The sequence below is a fragment of the Pleurodeles waltl genome, chromosome 1_2 (assembly GCF_031143425.1).
Source record: "Pleurodeles waltl isolate 20211129_DDA chromosome 1_2, aPleWal1.hap1.20221129, whole genome shotgun sequence".
In the NCBI taxonomy this organism is placed as follows: domain Eukaryota; kingdom Metazoa; phylum Chordata; class Amphibia; order Caudata; family Salamandridae; genus Pleurodeles; species Pleurodeles waltl.
In genome coordinates, this window is record NC_090437.1 from 883598916 (window position 1) to 883622553 (window position 23638).

Sequence of the window (23638 nt, forward strand, 5' to 3'; positions counted from 1 at the left end):
ATGTTTAATTTACTTGTAAGTACCTAGTAAAGCGGTACTGTCTGTATCAAGGGCATGTAAATTAAGCACTACTAGTGGGCCACCACTTATTGTGCCACGCACTAACGAAGACTTTAAACTTGTCTCAGGCCTGCCATTGCAGCACTTGTTTGCAGTTTAATTCTGCCATTTTGACCTGGCAAACTAAACCTTTTGCCAGGCCTAAACGTCCATTTTAACACGTATAAGTCATCCCTAGGGTAGACCCTAAACAGCCTATAAAACAGGGTGCAGTGTATTTAAAACATTGGAGGACATGTACTCTTAACTTTTACATGTCTTAGTAGTGAAAAACCTTTAAATTCGTTTTTTACTACTGCGAGGGCTGTCTCTCCCATAGGATAACACTGTGTTACCTTATTACATTTAATAAGTGATAACTTTCAATTGGAAGCAGGTAGGAATTGTGAGTTTGGTGTCTAAAGAATTGTATTTTAAAACACTTTTTCATGGTAAAGTCAGATTTTAAGTCGCAATTCTGAAAATGCCACTTTTAGAAAGTTGGTGTTCTTGTCCCAACTATATTGAGCCTGCAAACTGTGTCCTGAGTCACAAGACTAGATATACCTGGCAGCTGGTCTTTGTGTATTGGTCCCAGACGGTGAGACAAAAGAGGAATAGGTTTTGGCAGGATGGTTCATCTCGGTCAGGATGAGAGGGAGGAGCTGACACTTGCACATCAAAAGACTCTGCCTCAGCACACTCATAGAGAGTTCTGCACTAGTCTTTTATGCCCGAGTCATACTGAGCCCAGGGCAGGGAGTAATGAATGTCAGACACCTCTGTAGGGGAGAAGGGCACCAGAAGCTTTACCCACTTCAAAGTGGGTACCAGTTATAAATAATGGACTCTCAGACCCAACTCTTCAGATCACGGACCTGTGGACTCTGCCAGGCAGAAGGACTGCCCAGCTCTGAAGTCTGCCCTCTGACCTGCGTACTGATCAAGGACAGCTTTGCCGCCAAAGGCCTGCTGTTGCTGCGCTAGTACTCTTTTGCTACCTTGAGCTGGCCTACTGATTTCACTGCCACAACTTTCAAAGCTACAGGGATGTAACAGGCGTCTTCTACGTCGATGCAACTCTTCCCATTTCGATGCATTGCAAAGCACTCAACCATCGACTCCAGCTCAGTGCGATGCAGCTCGTCCTCTATGCCAACACATTTTATTGCAAGTCCTTGCAAGCCCATGCATCTTCTTCAATGCCAACATAGCCCAATGCATATCAACACAGCTCAACACTGGCCCAAGGGGGGCGCATGTCATCCCTGCACCAACGCATTGCATCGCAAGTCTTCACAAGACCTCTGACTTCTTGTAAGACAATGCAGGACCTCACATCGCAAGCCTCGTTGATGGTCATCAAATCCACCAGTGTGTGATGCATCTTCATGCCGGACCTCATGTCGCAGCTCCCCATCAATGGTCCATCGATGCCAGCCTGTGCAGCTCAACTAAAGGACTTCGCATCTCGACGCCCAGGCTTCAATGTACTTTTAGCAGACTGAACTCAGTCCTGTATCTTGCCCACACTGCATCACAGTCCGTCTGAACTTGGATCCAGCTTCCCACAACCAGATAACTGCAGTGGGTGCTTTTTGCTTCCTAGTGCTTGATTTTCACAAAACCTTTAGAATTGTTTATCTCTGGTTCTACTAATTGGATTTGTTGTCATTTTGGTGTAAAATAATTTATTAGAAGATACACTATTTTTTTTAATTGGTGTTAGATTTTTATTGTGTTGTGCTTTCACTTTATTACTTTTTGAAGTGCCTCATAAGAACTTTGCACATTGCCTCCAAGTTAGGCCAAGCTACCAGAGGATTAAGCACAGTCCAATTTGGAGTTTGCTTGTGTTTCTGACAAGGATTGAGGTTGCTGCTTGAGTGAGGTTTCACCCCTTTCAAACAGTAAACCAATTTCTTACAGGGACCCCTGCTCAAACCAAGCTGAAAAGCCTCACTCAAAGAATATGTGAAAACAATCTCAATGGCAATTGGAGTAAGTGTAATCACAGAGTTTTACAATCCAAGGTAAATTTACAGTTTGCCATTTGGGTGTTATACTTCCCCTCACACAGATATTTATGAGGGTATTTGAAGCATTCTATAGCCATCTTTGGCCTCTTCTGTATGCCTAAGGAAGGTGAATATGGTGGCATAATGTAGCCATAGCCAAGATTTGATGTAATGCTATTGTTGGTCTTTGTATCTACCACAGTCATAATTTGATATGCGTTCAGTAATTTTGCACTGAATGTGGCTTTTTGCCCACTTTCTGGATGTCACTTCCTGTGATGATATTTTATGTGAAGTTATCCATCCAAAGGCCACATTGTTACTTTCCCATACCCTATGGATTTTAGTGACTTTGCATCAGTAAAGTCCTTGGAGTAATTTTAAGCTGCTCAAGCATCACTCTTACTGCTCAATTTATGTAACATTTTCAAGTTACTAAAACTGATATCATAACCTGTAAAAAAGCCAAGGATAGAACTACCTGATAGATAAAGAAATAGCTAAATCTCTTACCTGTGCATGCTTGCCTTCCGCTGGCCATAGATTCACAACAGGCCCCCTGTCCTTCATCATCACAATATCACTAAAGTTGATGTAATTCTGGAGCTCTATGACCTTCTCCATCCAGGACAGCTCTGTCATCCCATGATCAGAGAAGAGAATCACGTTCAGGTCATTCTGAAGGCCCTTGTCCTGTTTAAAGACACAATTATGACAGCTCTCTCAGATTGAACAAAACAGATGATTGGTTACATTAGCACACACATTTCCTACTCAATCTAGCATGATTTTGACATAATAAGCTCCAATACATATAAAGGGGTACAGTAAAGTTGAGTAGTAACTTCATCACATCTTGGTTTTACTTGCCTGCCAATAATGCGATCAAAAGCGGAGAACAAGTGTGCATTCTACTCAAAGGAATATTCTGCTGAAGGAATACACTGGCCATCATCACCATTACAGTAAAGAGAATGATGTGGACAATTTGTAGGTGAAGTTCACTCATAAATATGATCCCTATCCCCTGCTCTAATTGAATGGATATAGGAGGGTGACCAGGGAGCACTATAGGAGAGAACGAGAAGATAGTATTCTATCAATCCTTGGTAAATAAACCACTTAATCAGAGAAGCAGCCATATTCACTTAACTGAAAAGTCATATTTATCATACTTTTAATGGAAAGTATTAGGGTGCTTTATATGAAGTGCAATAATATTACAGTAATCAATGAAAACATACATTGGAAAACAATGAATACTCAGATGTAATCTACGGAATATGAAAATGAAAGGGGAATATATTTAATGGTTTGCATGAATTTCATATTAGCAAAAGGTGTAGCAGAGGGTAAATAATATGTATGAATCAGACCGGAGCTATGTGGGTGTAGGGCAAGCATTGGTTCATGAAGACGAGGAACAGTATCAGTATTAAATGGAACCACTGAAGCAGTCTGTGAATATGATACCAGAGAGATGTAAACACTACCAACGTCATCATTTACCACTCACCCTGGCAGGAAGAGATTCCCTTTTGTAATCCATTTCCATCTGGGTTTTAATAAAGTGGTAATTTTCATGTAACAGTTTGAGACGTCAAGTGGGAGATAGATTTGTTTGGAGTGCTCTGCAACATGCAATGCTACAACATCTATAGGAATAGCCTTGACTGCAGAAATGAATCTCTACTTTGTAAATCAATGTGATGCAAAAAGCAGCATTGGCTTACAGGGTATTCCTCAAACTGAAGGCCTTGCATTCCTCTAGCAGTATCTATACCAGCGGTATTACGTTTTACAGACCAGTGCATGAGTAGCTCATCCAGTGAAAGTTATTCCTGTGCATTTGGGATTTGGAGCCCTATTTATTTTGATATAGTACCAGACTATAATCCCCATAATATTATCTGACAGAAATATTGAGTCTTAAATCTAGTGCTAGACCCTGTTTGGGAGGTCATGGATCAGGCAGGGGCTACTGGGCATTGACTTTGTAGTTGAGGTAATTTCCCACTGTTGTCCCTAATCCAGTCATAGGCTCTGCAAACTGATCCAAGTACAATCCTTTCTACACTTGACTCTCAAGCTAAAAAAGGCAAGCAGTCACAGACTTCTTAGGGAGATAGTGTGGGGTGCTGGAGCTCAGCACACAACACTCAATGAATAGATACAGTGATCCTAATATCCAGGCCCATGCTTGTCCTTACAAGAACAAAACACTTTACTCAGAGTATAACGCTAAATAATACACAAATCAATGATTAAACAAATTATGGTCTTTGAGTGCAATACCCTTGTCGGTTCTACACCTGCCCCTCCCTCTCCACTCCCAAATGATTGCATCTAGCTAATGAGTCACCTTCTGGTGAGTTGAAGGATTAGCAAGTATCCTGTCCTGGTGTAGTTTTTATGTGGTCTCAGTCAAATGTGCTACTTTTTGTGGGTTTACTCCTCCATAGGATAGGTGCTCATCGCAGGCTGCTTTGTGCTGGTGGTGGCCCTCCTGCACACCAACTGGGGGTCACAGTGAGATGGCAAATGTTGCTAGAGGATCCAAGCCAGGCGTGGGTAATGTCAATCAGGTCAGTGCACTGGCCCAGCTCAATCACTGATGCTGTGCAGGTGTGGGCCCACATGCAACAGTCTTCAGATTGCTGCTAAAGTTGCAATGTGGCCCCAAAGTCTCAGAGGTTGCAGTCCTGAATGGACAGAAAGTTAGGTTCAGCCCTATGGGAGCCAATGGCAATCATAAAGCTGCAACCCTCAACCGGGCTGAAGTAAATCATGCAGATAAAGCCCTCATTTGGGTCTACAGCCTATGGGCACTTGTAGAACTCATCTTAGCCTACCACAAGTGGTCAGCTTAAGCCTTCACCCAGGCCTGCAGCAAACATGCAGCTGCATCCCCGACTGAGCCAACAGCAATCACACAATTGCCACCCGACTGGCCAATAAGGAGCGCGTCAAGGTTCTCACTAGAAACAGAGATGAGAGAGTAGGGTGGAGCCCAAAGGCACTAGCATCCTCTTAGTTTGCTCTAAAGTAGTCCACTCTTCCTGGATGTCCTACAACCACTGGAAAAACGCAGGTCCTTGCTCCTCCCAAGTGGCCTTTTCTCTTGTAGGGCCCAGTAGACTTCTTTCCTATCTCAGTAGGCAGATTTCTAGGCACATCCACAATATCTCCAGTAAAAAGTCCAAGCTTTATATCATATCCCCTTCACTCTGGGCTTCTAGTTGTCAGGCAGACTCAAGCCCTGCATGTACAGACGTCCTTTCAGTACTCTGCAGAGACCACCCTTCCTTGGTCATGAAGAACACTTAACTGGAAGAAGGTGGGATGGTCCCCCTCCCTTTCATATGCAACTTCTAGAGAGGGAATGTGGATCCACTATCTCAACTGTGTTCTCCTTTCAAGTCTTCTATTCAGGCTCTTCTCCAGAACCAGCCTTTGTGTAGAGTGATGCATTTTGTGGTAAGTAGCACCGTGGCTGCCTCCACCCTCATGCACCAATAGCAACAAAAAAAAAGGTCTACGGTTTCTGTATCTAGCTGTCACCATTCCATCTAAAGGATTAATCAGGGACAGGCAAAAGGGGAGCCCCCACCAAGAGACTTTTTCACCTTTCATATTGAAGTCTGCAATCTCACCCCTCACCCTAGAATCTACCAAATGACAGTACTCAGGTTGATAAATCAGCAGCTTTATTTCCGCCACCACCACTCTTGACAGTGTTCTCACGACTGTGGCAGTAGTCTCCTGCCAGAAATGAGGGCATGCTTGCTGTGCCTTCTCCTGGTCACAGGACAGGTCAAAGACCTCACATAGTCAGAGAAAGGCCTAGGCTAAACTCAGGATACCAGATATATGTGCAATTGGGCACTCAGGGTAAGGAAAGACGCCCCTATACCATGCTGGTGACATTTCCATCCCAATTTATGGTTTACACTAATTGGGGATAAAAATAGAAAATTTGCATCAAGTGGGATGATATTTTTATAAATTATATTTAGGACTCCATAAACCTGCAAGATTATATTTTTGCTAAGAATATTTTGACATACAACCAAGTATCCCATTATAAAATTGCACAGAAAAAAACCTGGACTAGATTAGCTACTCAAGCATGGATATGGGAAACTTGAGAGCTCTGTTACATTGCATTTAAAGCTGACCAGCCGTGAGTTTATATAGTGTGCTGTCCAATAGCATTATAGGAGAATTGCAAATATTTCAAAGTGCAGCATTTTCATCTAACCCTAAATAAAAAGCCAAATATTTACAATATGACAACGTGTACTGCCCAGGTTGGCTCTTCTATTTTATAAAGGCGTGCCTGCATGAAACAAACTCTGTCAAAATTTAAGTTGAATAAGGCAGAGCCTCGCCAGTATCACCCGTCCTGTGGACACAATTTTTCCCCCGCCCAGTCATCACCTAGATATCATCGTCAATTTTAACTCCTGCAGTTTTGTTTTTTTAAATCCAGTTCTACTTCTTTACATTTAAAATTCCTAATTCTATTGTGGTAAGGTCCTCTCCATGGAATGTTTTGATGAACATATCATGGATAGCTTATGGAGCCCTAAATCTCTTCCTTCATGTTATCAGAAATGTCATATTCTCATCCGTATTCCAACCTATGGAGTTCCCCTTAGTCTTTTGCTTATTTCACATATTCTGTCTGCCATTGGAACTAAGGTGGTGGTCAGGCAGTGCTATCTGCCGCAACCTTAGCTATGTAATCTATGAACTTTTTTCTATTTTTTTTGCCGACTGGGAATCTACCAAGAAAGCATAATTTAGCACAACAGTCAATGCCCACCACACTGATTCCTCTAAATATTTTACACTTTTTTCCCAAAACACATTACAGAACACACTATACACAGTAGACAATACGCACACAATTTGCTTTTGTGACACTTGTCATCTTTGCAAGAATTAACTTTACAAACTAAAAATAGTCACATTTCTTGCAGATTTCAACTATTTTCAGGTATTTGTTTATGTGCAGACCCTCATATTCTAGTCATCATCTTCAATTCATAAGCTGCATTTGATCATAAATGTATTTCACCAAATGCCAAGAATATCAGGTCGAGAACACATACTCTTCGAACTCCATCTGAATGACATCACTGTGTTGACTCAACCTTAGGTCCTCAGCACCATTCAATTCAATGCTAAGGGGAGTAGGGAAGTACACACAGCAAAATATGCTAGTCTACTTGGTCTATATTTACTTTTTGTTTTTGCTTTCATCTTTAAGACTTTCTTTCAAGATGAGAAGTAGGAAAAGCAAATGAGCAGTCAGTAATGCATCGGCTACTATTGGTTGCCTCTAACTGTCCTCCATACACCACTACCTCTTACATCTCTCTTTACAGTGGTTTCACCACAAACTAAAGCTACATATCATTCCAATATTTGCCCTACAGCCTCACAGGCCTTTCATTGCTACCAAGAATCTGCCATCCGCTGACCCAGCCACACTTTCCAACTAAAAACTCATCTCCCTCCTACCATACTAGGCAAAGGTCTTAGAGAAACTAATCAACCAACACCTCACTCACAAGTTCAGTAACCACCAGCTCCTCGATGCCATGCAGTCTGGATTCAGGCCCAACCACAATACAGAAACAGCACTCATCGCCGGCAGAGAAGACATCTGCATGGTCTTTGACAGAGATACAGCAGCCTCTCATACTCCTGGACCCTTCAGTAGCATTTCACGTGGTATCAAACCCCATCCTCATCAGATACATGCACAAGGGGAATTCAAGAACCCGCTCTCTGCTGGATCTGCTCCTTCTTAACTGATAGAACACAGGCTGTCAGCCTGGCATCTAACTCTTTTCATGTATGAAAACTCACCTGCGGAGTGCATCCTGGTTCATCACTCAGCCCCAACCTCTGAAACACACATATGATCCATCTGGTCATCATCAACCACGCACACAACAGTATGACCCTCTCTTGCGCAGATGACAGGCAACTCATACTCTCCCTGTTGGGCAAGACCCCCAACTCAAGAAACAGGTTCATGCCTGCATGACTGGAGTTGCTAACTAGATGAAAGTCAACTTTCGCAAGCTCAACACTGACAAGATGGAAGTAGTGACCTTTGGCAAGAATCCCTCTCCATGGGACAGCAACTGATGGCCGGCTAAACTCAGACCCACACTTATACCCAGAACCCCTGCCTGGAACCTCTAAATAATTATTGGCAGCAAACTGGATATGACAGCACAAGTCAATGCTGCCACTGTATCCTGCTTCCACACACTGAGGATGCTGAGGTAGACCTTCAATTGTCTCCAAAGAAACATTAGAAAAATTATCACTCACACTCTAGTTACCACCAGATAGGACACTGGTAACAGCCTCCACACTAGGATCACCAAGCAACTCGCTAGAAGACTGCAAACCATCCAGAACTCAGCCGCCACACTAATCCTCAACCACCCACACAGAACTCACACCACACCTCAGGGGGCTCCACTGACTCCCGATAGACAAACATTATCACTCTCCTCACAGACATATTTAAAGCACTACACAACTTAATCCCCACCTATCTGAGCTGCTGCATCTCTTTTTCTTCCAACCACCGAGCAGGAATACTACTCACACACATCACATGCATATACAGAACCAGATCTGGAGGCTGGGCATTCTTTTACAATGCTTCTAAAGCGTGGCACGGTCTCCTTATCCACATCCAAGCCTTGCCCACACTTCATGAATTCCACAAGAAGCTGAACACCTAGCTTTTGAATTTATGAACCTATCATAGGCAGGACAAAGCATACACGCCTGCCCAGCGCCATGATACCCTTACTGCTGACAGTGCACTTCACAAATACATATAACATAGCATCTGCACTCTCAGTTCTAAGCAAGTGGCAACCCTACAGAAGAAAGAGTCTTCCATCTAGTCCTTACATCTCATAAAACTGATCAAATCACACGAGAAAGTATTTGGAATCTACACTTCCAATAGTGACACAATCTTTGTTGGCCAATTACCCCTTCTCTTGAGACGAAAAGGCTAAAGCTATTATTTCTCCACAGGGATTTGTCACTGAAATACCCAATTAGGTCTACCTTTGTACAGCCACTTTATTGCAGGTCTTTCTAAAAAACCATGACAGGGTCTGGTAATTCTTTGATTATAGTTGCAGCTAGTGAAGTGAGATTGCATTGCTGAGAATGCTGTGATAATATGCATCCCTCCACCAACTAATCTCACTGTGCTAACAATGAGATGCATAATAGTATTTGTGAAAATCAGAGACTAAACCCTCCCCCAAACTCCTTTTTGTATGTATCTTCACCGTTCCCTTAAAGCACAACATCTCTAAAAATAATCTTGTTTATATTGCGTCCATTCTAGGGTATCACGGCTCTTGTATCATTGTGGTCATTATTCAGAAAAGATACGGCAATAGGTAAGAACGTTTATCAATGTTGCTATTGCTATACGACCTATTCAAGGAGAGGTGAGGTATGGTGAATCCAACCCTTTGAAACCTCCACTTTGATGATGGTTCTCCTCGGGTTAAATTGGCAAACCCCATCTTTGTAAGAGTGAACAGGTCCAAACATTAAAATATGTGCAAAACCACCTCTAGTCCCACCTCCAATAAGCACTCTCTGCAGAAAAGAGATAAGAAATACAAGAGAGCTTTAATACTATTTATGATCAGCCCCAGACAATATTTTAAATTCTTCAAAAGATTTAATCAAACCTCTGATAATAGCTGGTGTTTCCTTAGGGCATAATATAAATTCATGAACAGAGAGTGAAATATTATGCCTCATCTTTAGGGCATACATTTGTATTTGCCAATCTACGTCTCACCAGCAATGCCAGTGGCTCCATCATAGTGCAAATATGAAAGGTACGGGGGCAGCCTATCTGGATCTCCCTGTACTGACCAGCTCTATAGAGCACAGCTTGTTCTGACTTTTACCTCGATCACCATGTACATCTCCACCTATCTGGTGGAGTTAGGTCAAACCTGTATCTTACTATAAAATTAATCATAAAAGCCCAATAGACTGAACCTTCGAGACTGAGACATCCAGACTTCATACTACATAAACACCTGATTTCCTTTTTATTTTATTAAATACCAGAAAATAAACATATGCAGATTTAGAGTGTATTGTGCAATCTGCCCTGGTCAGCCTCCAGCTGACCATTTTGCTAACAATTTGTGTCATCAACAGCCACTGGAAAATCCTTTTTTATACGCTTGACGCATCAATTTCCTGGTTCTGAGTAAGAGTGCATGCACCAGTTGTGACAGTTTCTTCTTGCCTAGTGCAACATATACCCCACCAGAAGTTGGTGTGTGACTAATTCACTAAACGCCCAATAAAATTCTGCAGCGGCCGTCACCCATTGTTCAACTCAATTTGGGTTTTGGATATCCTGTCCTAATAAAGATGCTCTTGGTGTAACAGACACAAACATTTGTCCTTTCTACCTCATGTGGCTCCTCATGGTGTCTAACATTTCCTTCTTCTTCTCCTCAGCTAGAGTTAGCATACGCACATAGGTGAAAACGACATTTCAGAAGAAGAGAGAGCCAGGGCCCTGCCAGGTGAGACCACCTCATGTGCAACAACTGCTGTATTGACATCTGCTGTCTTTTTGCTTTCTGCAGAAACCCATCACCAGGGTACCTGAAAAGCACACATTGCTATTTCTATTGCCCGTTCACTGCTTTTAGGTTTAATTGCTTGACATTACTCCAAAACAGTTGTTTTGCCTCATAAACCTCTTGTTGCGTGTCCTTGCACTGATGGTGCATTTCAGGTTCTGATGTGCCGTCTTTGTCATGGTCACTGGTTTTTCATGGCACTGAACGCTGACCCACCCTGCTTTGTGTTCTTTGGTGAATGCACTCTTCACTTTGCAATGGAGATTACAGACGCATTTCATGGGATTTGGGTGTTGTTTAGTGTACGGTTATCTAAGGATTCTAGAACAGCGGAACATATTGGGGAGGAATAAAGGATTAAGAGATGAGGGATAAGTGCATTTTGAGGAGTTTACAGAGAAGCAGGAGATAGATGGTTTTATGGCAGGGGACTAGCACTTTAAAAAGGCAATGTTTTGTGATGCGAAGCCAATGCAATGGCACAAGATGTGAGGAAATATGTGGTCTTCTGCTAAGGCTTAAGATGGATCGGGCAATCACATTCTGAAAGTGTTGAAGACGGAACATAAAATAATATGGGAACTAATGTACAAAGAGTTACAATAATCCAGCCTCGCCAGAATCAAAGACTGAACTACAGTTTTCCTATAGCAGACTGGGATATGATGCGGAATGTTACGGAATGTTCATAGCACCAGAAAATAGGTCCTGCCGCGTTGGCAATCTGCTCTTTGAAAGATCATTTATTATCAAAGATGATATTCAGTTTGTATGCAGAACCAGATGTATTCAGATGAGCCCCATTCCCGGGACCACCAAGATGTACACCATGCTTTCCTCTCTCTAAGAATGACCTACTGTTTCATCTGAGTTAAGATGAAGAGAACTGTTATTCCTCAGTCGGGCTACAGGTAGAAGACAATCCTGAAAGTTGTCACAAGAAACTACAGAGTTGCAATCTAGGTGGCTAACTGCATATCATCTGCGTGCAAGTTAAAGGTAGCATTGCAATTCTCGATCAAAGCAGCCAAAGGAGCCACATCAACATTAAATAAAGTGGGACTAAGGGCAGATGCTCCGAGCAATACCACCACATGAACGCTCTATGAGAAAACAAGTGAGAGGGGGGAAGTAAATCATTGTTTTCCCTTAATAAGAAAGGTGGTGAGCCACTGAAGCACAGAGCCTTGAACGTTTGAGGCCCCGAGCAGCTTTCGAAGAATGGAACGAGAGACTGTGTGAAAAGCTACTGAGAGATCTAAGTCAATTAAAGCTAATTTACCCCCTTCATCAAGGATAGCTGAAGTATCATTGCCAACCATGGTAAGGACAGTTTCCATGCTGTTGGCTGGACAGAAACCCAGTTGCAAGAAGTGCAACGATGAAACAAAATGATAATTAGTCAGGATGGTCGTGTCCACAGTGGCTTTTTAAAAATAAATTTTAGAAGGGGGGAAGATAGGGTGAACTTCCAGGGTAATGTTACTTCTCCAGTGACAAAGGAGAGCTTACAAAGCCAAAGCACAGTCACTTTCTATGAAGCAGGCCAAAGACACTGGGCATGAATCCAGCATGAAATCATATTAATTTGAGTTGATTTTTGTCAAACACAAAAGTGACGTTATCACAAGGGGATTGCAAAGATTGAGTTCCCTACTGTTGTTACTTGCAGTTTCAATGTGTTGAATGTAATATTGCATATATGCAAGGTAATCACACTTTTGTAAATTCGCACATTCTTTTCATAACCAGCTTCCTTCTATAGATAGTAGATGAGGCGCCAAACTCTTTCCGATCTTTTACACTTTCTTTTCATGTCACCTAGCTCAGGGTTAATGACGTTTGTGGGGATTCTGCTTAAAGGACCTACACTATTTCTTTGGGATAACAAACAATCCTTGCTCATTAAGGCGAGGCTTCCGTGCAAGACTGGTGGGTGGCCTAAACAACTTTGTAGCCAGCAGGGACGGCTAACTCAATATTATGTACTTAAGAATCTATAATCCAAGCTTCAGTAACTAAGACCAGGCCAATGACATGTTTGATAACAAAATCATGAATATCTAAGGCATACTTCACAAGCGAGAGAGAATTAATAAGTATGCACGAAATAGCAAACTAGGCCAGCTCTCTCAGACCACAGGACTGAAGAAGCAGGAGAAGAGCTTTAGAAAGGTGTGGACAAGCACAATAAATGTGAGATGGCAATTCAAAGTACCTTAGGGTAAGTGAGAGATTTCATACTGGGCGTGATACCATGAAGAGAGAGAATGATGACCCTTCTGATTACGAAATGAAGGGAACGTCAACCAGCAGCATAACCTGCCCTCTGCCCGGCTGGTGTGTATAGGGGTGCAGACAGGTTTGCTTTAAACTCGCCATACATGTGCTACATGTGTCTAAATCGGGCCAATCCAGGAGGTCGCTGTGGATGAGGGGGTGGAGTCTGTCACTAGGCAACAGAATGTTAGTTGCTGGTCAGAAGATGAAATTTCGAGCCCAGTGTCTTCCATGCTGTGTACTGAAACTATTGAGAGCCGAAAACAAAGTAAAAACAAACTAACACAGTGAAATGACCTATAATAGAATATTGAGACGCAAGTGCACAAAGTAACTAAATAAAAGATTAAAATTACAAGAGTGTGGCTGGTGGGCCAAGCAACCCAAACTGCAAGGAAAATAATAATAAAAAAGGCCAAAAAAGCAAGGCTCACTATCAGCAGGTAATGATCACTATCATGTCTAAAATAGTCAGATCCGGGAAGCTGCGGAGGCCGGGAAGGCCCAAGGGCGAGGTCTTTACATAGGCACTAGAGCGCTAGACCGCGTAGTTGCCAAACAGAATATTACAAGTGTAGGCCAATGCCGTCCATGATGCGTACTGCAACTGCGCAGAAAAAGAAAAGCCAGAACAAAGCAAGACAAAGAATTGAAATATAAAATAATAAAAAGGCATGTGTTAGAGTGTGAGGTAACTAAAATAAAATAGTAAAGTAACATAGGGTGAAAGGTTGGCCAGGAAACCCAAACTACAAGCAAAAATAATAAATATGGTCAAATAAAAAGTAATTTTAACTCGAGCGTGTAAGTGCAGAGAGTGCTGCATGAACAGTGCAAACCTAGGTTTACCGTGGCGCCCAGCCAGGCTCCCACAGGGGTTAGTGCAGGGTGATCTTAACCTCTCATCTATGTGGAGATTTTGCACCACCTGCTACACGCTTTACAGGTACAACACTAATGCCACACTGTACTAAACAACTGACAAAGCCACATCTCCAGGCTTTTATTTAGTGAGAACATGCTCCCAGTCTCCAATAAAACAACCCAGGAAGCACGTGGGCAGCAGCACTGCAATCTTCCTTCACACAGGGAGCAAGTACTATTTAGAGCACAGCACTGACAGCATCACAGTTAGATGGCTAGCAAGAACGTAGATTACAATTCTGTAGAAGCTGCCCGCATTACTACGGTAATAGTCGGAGTACAGTCATTCACCAATGCCTGGACCTCTCCATCTGTCCCCAGGCACGGAAGAGGCCACCTCTGTGGTACAGTCCCCAGGATTTGAATGTGTGACCAGCTGGCTATGAACATTTATGCAGTAGATAACATTAACACACAGTGCAATACCTGCCAACATTGAATCTAATTCAAGTAACACCACTTTAGAATAACATACTTCGTTCACCTCAACTTAATTTCATGTCTCGTGAAAATGTACCTGTTACTTAGTGATCAAGTTCCAAGTAAATTTGTCATGTGAAAACTTATGGTCAGAGACCCAAGTTATGCTGTAGCGTTACTTGTGAATGTTGCACTTTGCTGTCCTTTCTCTGTAAACACCCACATGGAGGTGATGGACATTACACCTCCCTGCAGAATATATAACTTGCAATCAGGTTTTCATCAAAGAGATGTTACTGTATAAAATTCCCCGGCTTCTGTACAGCCCCTTTCAGCCACTCGCTTTGATCTGGTTTTCATGTTTTGCCACCATTTGTATAAGCTGTCCACCAAGGCCACTGCACAGCGTTTCGTGGATGGTAACTCTGTCCCATGTTTGTAATGGAGCATCAATAGTCTTTTTATTACACCGCATTTGCAGCATGATGTGTAGCTTGGTATTGAGCCCATGTACTTACTTTGCTAACTAAATGACATTTTAATGGCTGGTTTATGGCTTTTTGTTCAGAAAAAGTGTGCTTTTTTGATGCCTAAGCCTGTCATAAAGGCATGCCGTTATTCAGTAATTGGCCTTGTGCGTTCATTTGTTTTACTTCTGTGCTGTGATAACATATTGTTGGATTTACAGCTTTTCTTTACATAAAGTAAAGATGTGCGTGACTATAGGTTTTCATAAAGATGCAATGGAAATACCAACCTTTGTTAAACGTATCTAGCATGCACTATTTTGCTGTAAATGATTAATTTAAATGGCATACACAATGTATACTTAATCTTATGACTTGTTTTCTTTTCTTCTTTTAAACTAACCTAATTGTGCTGCCAACTGAAGGGTTATCTTTTGTTTCAAAGGTGGTAAGCTTGACTTTTATGACAACAGTTATGCATGTTCTTGCATAGTTAATTAAAACCTTTGCAAAACAATTTACACAAATTTACAATGAGAATTTAAAAGCATCCCAACAATATACATTTGGTAAAGTGTTGTTGCCATTAAAACCACTATATCTCAAATAAGTGTCAGTGTGCCAAGGTTCCAGTAGGAAAAGATGTGCTATCTTCCAAGTAAAAGTTCCCGGTGCCATTAGTGCCAGTAAGTAAAAGCCTTTGGGATGCACCATTTTGTTGTGTGTTAACTTAATGGGTACAGTAACCACCTAAGTAGATAGGATGATTCACATTTATTGCACACTTATCTAAACACACAGACTAAAATATAAAATTACCACAAATCCATGCAATATTGTGTGACTGCCATAGACTCAATTAATGCTAATTGGCTAAAATCAATTTCACGCTACTTGTGACCACTTCTTCCTTTCCAGCGTTTTCCTATGTTTTTAAAATCTGTTCCACCGTAATTAAGAATTTCACAAAATTGAGTTTTATGATCTTATTCTTTATTGTAAGATTTCATGAATGAAACAGTAAATACTTTTACTTACTTACCCTTTCCAGAACACCCTTCTTTGATAGTAGAGCCTAACTATGCCAATGGTGTGTTTAACATGGCAGCCCTACTCCCAGCTTTCATGCCATAGTCCTGGATCCCAAGATACTGCTTCGTTATGAAATGTTCATTCTAAGGCAGATGATTCACTCAAGTTAGGCAAATGCTTCCCTTAACAAATAGCCAGACCTAGCTCCTTGACAGCATTCATCTCTACTCGCTTCAGTGGATAGGTGAGAATTAACAACACCCTTAAAGCTCAGAGGTAAATCTGCACTTCTGCTCGGGTTCAAACAAATGATCTCAAATCCCTCCTCTGGATGGGTTCCACATCAATAGTGGGTTCAGTCACCCTATGTCTGAACTGCTTAGCCATAATTTCATTAATTTTAACTTTTAAAAACTGAGTGATAAACACAGTTGGGTCAGCAAATGCCAGACACTGTCTAAAACGTTCCCAAAGGAGGTCGAGTGAAAGGTGAAACCTTCTGCAAACTTGACATAGAAGTGAAGGTGCCATTGTAAACTCTAGATACACTTCCCCTGGTTATTCTTACGGCATAAGCCAGGATATCCGGTTCCCAGTGACAAGCATACTCCCCTGGTGATTCTTACGGCATAAGCCAGGATATCCGGTTCCCAGTGACAAGCATACTTCCCCTGGTGATTCTTACGGCATAAGCCAGGATATCCGGTTCCCAGTGACAAGCATACTTTTGGCTCGTCTCCCGACTCTCCCTTCTTTCTTTCTCTGAGCTTGAATCATTGTTTTATATTCACATGGCAAACACTTGGGAGGCGGCACGCCTGACTGGCCTACTGGAATAACGCGTTGGAGGCAGTGACCCAGGCGCAGGAATAGGGGTGCGGGGGTTGCCGCAAGATCCCCAAGATAACCTTGCAGGAGTTCAGAAGGGAAATTAGCAATAAAGATGACTTTACATTTTGTATTTATCTGGTCACATTTGCTGTGAGTTTAAAGACAGAGGTCAAATGCCAGGTCTTCTGCTTACTTAACATGGAGAACGGCGTTTTGAAGGAATGCTGGTATATGAACCAACCAAGTAACAATGGCGCTGAATTACAGGAAGTGTAAAGGAAAATGCTGCAGGATGTAAATGTTGTCTCACACAACAAATTGTGAATACCTATAAATTAACTTTACAAACGTTTCAAAATATATCAGCAGCAGAAGTTCAAATGAGGCACATACTTTTTTAAATATATATATTTTTATAGTACTGGAGGTTAATGGAAACAAATGTTCTATTAGCATCACAGCAAACCAAGACACTTTACTTGAGTGGTGCACAAACGATAAACATGAGCCGAAATCAGATCTCAGCACATTATTGTTTGTGTGCTTCGTAGGTTTAGTAGTATAGGCACATGCCTCATGAAATGTAGTAGCCATGTTAATGAAAAATGTGCTCTTTGCAAAGGCAGTAGCCTAGCACACCATGCTTCAGTCATATACGTGAGTCAATGTTTTCCACACTAGACCACTGGACACTCACTGCTCGCTCGCCAGCTGTCCTGCTGAATGGGTGTGGCTCATTTGCTACACTTTGTGAAACACTTGTTTTTTTTACAATCCCAAGGACTTTACTGACTTACATTGATTGTTTCAGTGCCACTAGGCAGGAAAGGAGGACATCTGAGAAGGCTATACTGTATTAGGAGCTACAAAGAGTTGCACTACCTACACTGTGAAAGTGCTTATTCCGTTCAGCACAGACCTCAAGGCCATATTCTCAAGCATAGTTTAAACAAAAAAGCAACCAATTCATCCTCGGCTTCTCCAACAACCTGAGAAGATAGCCTACATATGAGGAATGCACAAAAGTGTCCAAACATGATTTATTCATGCAGTAAATTTCAATGAGACTCCTATTGACATGTCCTTTCACCAAATGGTCTAGAAGGTGGACAAAACACAGAAGCATATTTTGTGAAAAAGTGCATTAAACAACAGTGTTTTCCACCCAAAATAAATTATCCTAGCAATAGCGGGACAGGGTGTGTCTCCCTCCCAAGCTCTTAGCAAGTATCTCTTAGAGGAGTGCGCAATGATACAATGGCGATCTTAGAGGCCAAGCATAATCTGATCAGTGCCCTTAGAAGGAAAACATGTCTGAGAGAGAGGGTGGCAGGAGTTATTGATATTCGGTACATCTGCACAACAGAAGGTCCGTAATGAACAGCAACTGGAAGAACCTGTTAAGAGAACTGATTCTCACGGTTAGTTAAGGAGCCCTCCTGACATCCACTGATATGCACCACACATACTTAACCGTGAAGACTGAAAACATAGCAGATAGTTAAAGCAGTTGAAGGAAATCACACCTGGGAGAGTCAGAGTAGTAAAAAGGGAGTTTTGTAAAGTGCTAGAGCAATATGAAGAATTCACAGAGAAAGTCCTGGAGAAAGTTTTCAAATTTAATGGTGTCATATTGAGTCCATGCATCTTGGTGGGTGGCAAGGTGGAGGAACTTGGGAGTCTCAGCATAAAAGCCCACTTAAGGGTTTAGTGTTCTGATGCATGATACCCGATGTGGTTCTTCATTAAGCTTTGGAAGGAAAGAGACAGCTATGCTCCACACTTCAGAAGTTCAGAGCACAGCATAAAAGTTAAAGAAAAGAACTCAAGACTTAGTTATTCTCATCCTAGCTGGCCTTCTGGGCCCCAGGATCACAGACTGGAATGGCTAAAGGACACACTTTTCGTAAAACTGGGCTTCATAACCTCTCCACTCATTTGCTTTGTGCAGAAAACAGACAAGAGTGATGGGAGATGTATCATTAAGGGAGAAGATGCACTTAATACTAACTATGTTAATCTCCTAGAGTTTCCTGGTGACCATGGTGGCACAATAGAATATTCAACAAAATTAGTTTTGTCTAATTATAATCGGAACCGGAAAAATATATAAGTGCATGGGTTGGAGATAATTAGGCAACGTATAAATCCATTTATTCATCTTTTATATCAATTTCCGGTGTGATTTTTCACAATAAGCAGAATTAGAAAACAATTATTTATATAATTTGGAGGTAATGCACTGCTTAACCAACCATTTCCAATTTCTTGGAGGTGTTTCTTGGCTCTTGGCAGTCCTGCTCCCTTTCCTCTTAGAAGATACTTTAGTATGTTTTGTAACATTTATATGTGGATAGTCATAAGCTTTAGGAGCCTTTTGAAATAGTCTGCAGCGCCAACATTGCTCACTTTTTTATCAAGATACAAGGTTAGTCTTCTGTCTGGTAAAGTACAGCATGGTTTCTTATAACCCCATCATGTTCACACCTATAAAAAAGGATCTCAGAATGCTCATGAAATTCAAGTGATGAATAAAGTCATTATTAGTATCCATTTTTCAGTTAACTTACCTTGATTTGTTTGATCAGGTCTTGCAGCATTTTGTCCACTACCTTTGTGGCTTCCTTTGTCTGCTGGGACAAGGGACCATTATGGTGGCCTTCCACATCAACACGTTCATAGTACACTCCTGCCATATCTGCACTGCCATTACTGCAAACACAGAAGAATTAAATCATCAGTGTATGTACCTTATTGGACACTTATCCAAGGAGGCTTGAAGTAGTTCTAGGATAAGCAACTGGTCCTCAAACTATTTCAAAATTCAAGTACATTTCATTATAAAAAGCAATTGAACATATTTTCAAGTGCTGTATTCTGAAGCACTAGGCCAAACGTTGACAAGAAAAAAGGCAACAGTATTCTTTATAGATTATCAGGTTTAAACAAATATTTTTTCATGTTCACTATTTTAAAGGTGAACATTTCTTTGCAGTTAATATTATAAAAAGGAAAACGTGTGTGGTCTTGGACGAAGCTGACAAAATATCTCCTTTAGAAAGTGAAAGTGGATAACAAGCAGAAGTTACAATAAAGGGCCACAAATCCCCTGAGGTTGGTAGCCCTCAGGATGTGAACCAGGTCCTGGACAATTTAGCACAAAACTGACACATAGACAGGGGCGTGTCCTGAGGTTATTTTAGCATTTATATAGGCACAATTATTTTACCTTGGGTCTGAGGCCTGTGCCCTCTCACCTAGTCAATTGTCATTTTATTCCTCTCATTATTATAGCAAGGCTTCATTTTAGTGGCGATGTTTTATAATTTTTATCATTTGCCGTTCCATTCAGGAATACAATGTCTACCCTACACAGAAAAATACGGGTTGTCACGGCTGGGCAGTTCTCAGCACAAGATGTGTTATTATAAAACAACATGCTGCCCCCACCACCTTAGATGGGACATTCCAGCCATACTGCAATCTCATTCTGCACGTCGTCGCAGTTTCTTCTGAAACTCCACGCTTCCTCTTCGTCTACGTGGATGGACTCCCAGCAGACTAACAGACCTTTTCTTTACATCTGAACACTGGTGGGGGGATTGGGCTTTCTTACCGGGACTAGATGGGCGGATTAGGGCTACCACTGCTATTTGCTCTCTTGTAGAAACTTAGTAGTGTAGGGAGGGATATTAGATACACTATTATGACAAAACGGTAGGACTCTTCCTGTTTTTCACTTTCCTGGTCACTGCTGTAATAGTGTTGAGTTTCATTATCCTCATAATCGTATTTCATGGCTTTTTACATAGAATGCATATGCTTCAATAAAACCTATTGAACCAAAATCCTGCTTCTGTTTGTCTTTGCATGTATGAGGTTTGTGTAACTGAGCGAGAGGTGTACAATCTGTTCTGCCATGACTTAGGGTGTTTGATAGTGTGTAGATAACTGTTATTTGATGTTTTCCTATTCTCTGGAGTTAAATGTTTGCTGTGTACCACTGGGCGAACTTCATAGCAGCCAGAGCTCCTAGGAGACATGAACGCATATAATGGTTTCATTTCTGGTAATACTTTTTTCTCCAGCAAGTGTGTTGATGAGTGTTTTTCCTTGTGAGTTTCACTTCACCATCTAGGAACTGTTTGTCTTGATGATCTAATACATGCTTCTGTTCATCCAGTGCTATGAAACAGGCATACCATTTATTACACACATGCAGAATATAGTCCAGCTGAGGAACATTATACGAGAGAACCATGGCATACCTTGAGGTAATAACATATTTTGCCTTATTACATACTTACCATACAGCACGAAATGAACAGCCGAACAGTCAGGGATAGTGGTGAGCCACAAAAGCATATAATGACAATGTCTGAATTGTTTTTATTATTATCTGAAACACACTTTCATATGCTACCGATTGGCATAGTGATGAACATCATCTCCAGACACAATTTCTTTGTAGCCATTTTTATTACAACAGTGAAATATTGTTCCTGAGCACGTGGCAAACTGAAGTATTGCAATATTTCAGTAAGTTTCTTCAGAATTGACTGTAAAATCTATTTTCGGCAAATCTATTTTGAAAAATGTGCTTTAAAATTCATGGTTTACCCTTGTTTTTCAATAGTATTTTTGAGGCAGAACTACTCTCCCCATCATGCCAAAAGGGAGCATGTAGCTACACTGCCTTGGCACAGTGGGTTGGTCTAAAATATTTCCCATTGGTGGTTTATCTTCACAGACCAACCTTGCCAAAATGAGTGCTGGCTGTCCTACACTGATTTCTGCATAATGCAGAGCATCAAGAACTAAGTCCCACTGATAGGAGGCCAGTCCTATTCATTCAATACATGAGTGGTGTCATACTTCACTAAGTCAATTTTTATTAGGCAAATTAACGTGAATGGCTTTTTTGTCACACTTATATACTGTCTGCAATAAGAGGAACATAAGGATGCTAGTTTAAGCAGCACTGTTTCAGTTATATGGTCAAAATGGATTTTGGAAACAATATTTAATTGGGTTTTGTAGTACATCAAAGCAGGGTAGCTTCATCAGTTTAGTTTAAAATCACTGCTGGTCTGCCTTAATAACAAAAGCAGATTGTATTTATTTTAGAGGTAAATGTTATGGAAATTATGAAAGATCCTTTTTAAAACTGACTGATTCCAAAAACAGTATTTACATTGAGGAAAAAATACTGCACAATTTAAATTGCTTCAAACGTACGTCGTTGTTCCGAAAAGATTAAGATGTTCAGAGGTCTATGCATCTTCCGCACTATGATTTGTGGAAAAAGAGGACATATGTGCGTTGTTGCAACCACTCCATGTTTGACAGTGACTACTCCCGGCTTATAGTTGTAATCCTTTGACGCAATAATCTTAGGCGTAGCGTTACCACTCTGCACACTCCTGTGACTAGATATATATCATGGAATTTTCAGTATGAATTTTCTATTGGGCTCCTCTGGTAAGAGCAGAGAGCAGTACTGTGCTATTGTAGTCGATTTAAGGAGAAATCTAAAATTCTAAATAAGAATCTGTACTTAGGACGTCATCACCAGTGGCAGTGCCCCGTATTTCAAGTCAGAACTCCTTTCTTTAACCTGAAAATTACTGATACCGCATGGTACAGTAATGACCCCAGGTGGGATTTTTCCCCATTACTAGTTTTGACTCTCAAATGACCATAAAAAAATCAGACACTGAGCACCAACGTGGTTTGTCCCCGTTCGCAATTCTCCAGGTTTTTCCTGGTCAATTTGAAGGGGTAAATTACAGAATATGTGGGCTTGGGGGAAACAATTTGGGAGAAACTTCTGTTTCTTCCTGAATCACCCCCGGGATTGAGATGAGGAGAATACTAACGATGAGCCCTATGCCGAGCCCAGTGGAAGGACAACCGCATGAAACCATCACTGTGGCCAATGCGAGAACACTTCATCAGTAATTCTGCACTTGTAAATACTAAAACCATGGGGTTCGGTGATCTCAGAATGCAGAAATAAGACACTGTTCCAAGTTTGCCCCTAAGGAATGGTGAACTAAACAAAATGCACAACATACAACCACAACAGTGGCCCCAGAGTTTCTTACCTCAAAGATTGAACAGCATCAATAACAGCTATCGAAAAATTGGCATCGGATGGCGTATTGTAGTACGCTCTACAATAGTTTGGTCTGACACCTAGGATTTCCACTTCACAACCTAAAATTATATAAAAAAACAGTACAGAGAAACATCTGAGAATTAATAACTGGAGTATTTAGGGATTTAAAAAGCATATGCCATTGCTCATCTAAAAAATGCCAACTGCATAAATAATCAGACCATGTGTGGTGTTGTCAAGCGCACAGTAGGTTGTTATACTAAATGTTTAGTGGCACTGCTTTTTTATGGTGTGTGGCAATGACAAAGTCACCAGAATCTATAATGGTTGCCCAATAGAAGCATTTAAATAATTAGATTAACTTTCTCTGTACGAGGTGTGCAGAGTTAGAGGTTGAGAGTACCCTTGTGGAGAGTCGAACATTTGGACCGTAGCCAAGGTAACCAACGAGCAGCTAGTTTGCAATTTCCATTTCCAGGCCAGAAAGTGTCACACGTAGGCCTCCTCATAAGTCACTCACATACACCAATTATTGAGACTCGTTTGATTGGGCCACGTATATAACAAGCATTTGCAATGCAATAGGCATCGCATTTGCTTGAGTTAGAGCTATTGATGTTGTGAATTTATAACTGGACATTTCTTGCCACATAAATTGATCAACCCTGCTTCATGATTTGGTATTTTCCTGCCACATAATTCCAGTGCCCTTGCATACAATTAAAGCACTTCCATTTACCTTCTTCATCTATCTGCAGCAAAAAATGAAAATAATGCCATTTAGCATCCTAATTTAAATCTGCCATGCTTATTCCAATAGAATACTAC

General features: G+C 41.3%; 1 protein-coding gene across 1 annotated transcript in view; it reads right to left on the reverse strand.

The window, feature by feature from the left end:
* The window catches only part of ENPP6 (ectonucleotide pyrophosphatase/phosphodiesterase 6), a 234505-nt gene that overhangs the window by 116265 nt on the left and 94602 nt on the right, over positions 1-23638 (reverse strand). The window contains exons 3-5 of the mRNA XM_069199390.1: positions 22797-22908; positions 19260-19401; positions 2571-2750 (exon numbers count right to left, since the gene is read on the reverse strand). Coding sequence (XP_069055491.1) covers positions 2571-2750; positions 19260-19401; positions 22797-22908 — 434 coding nt within the window. The remainder of the gene's footprint in view (positions 1-2570; positions 2751-19259; positions 19402-22796; positions 22909-23638) is intronic.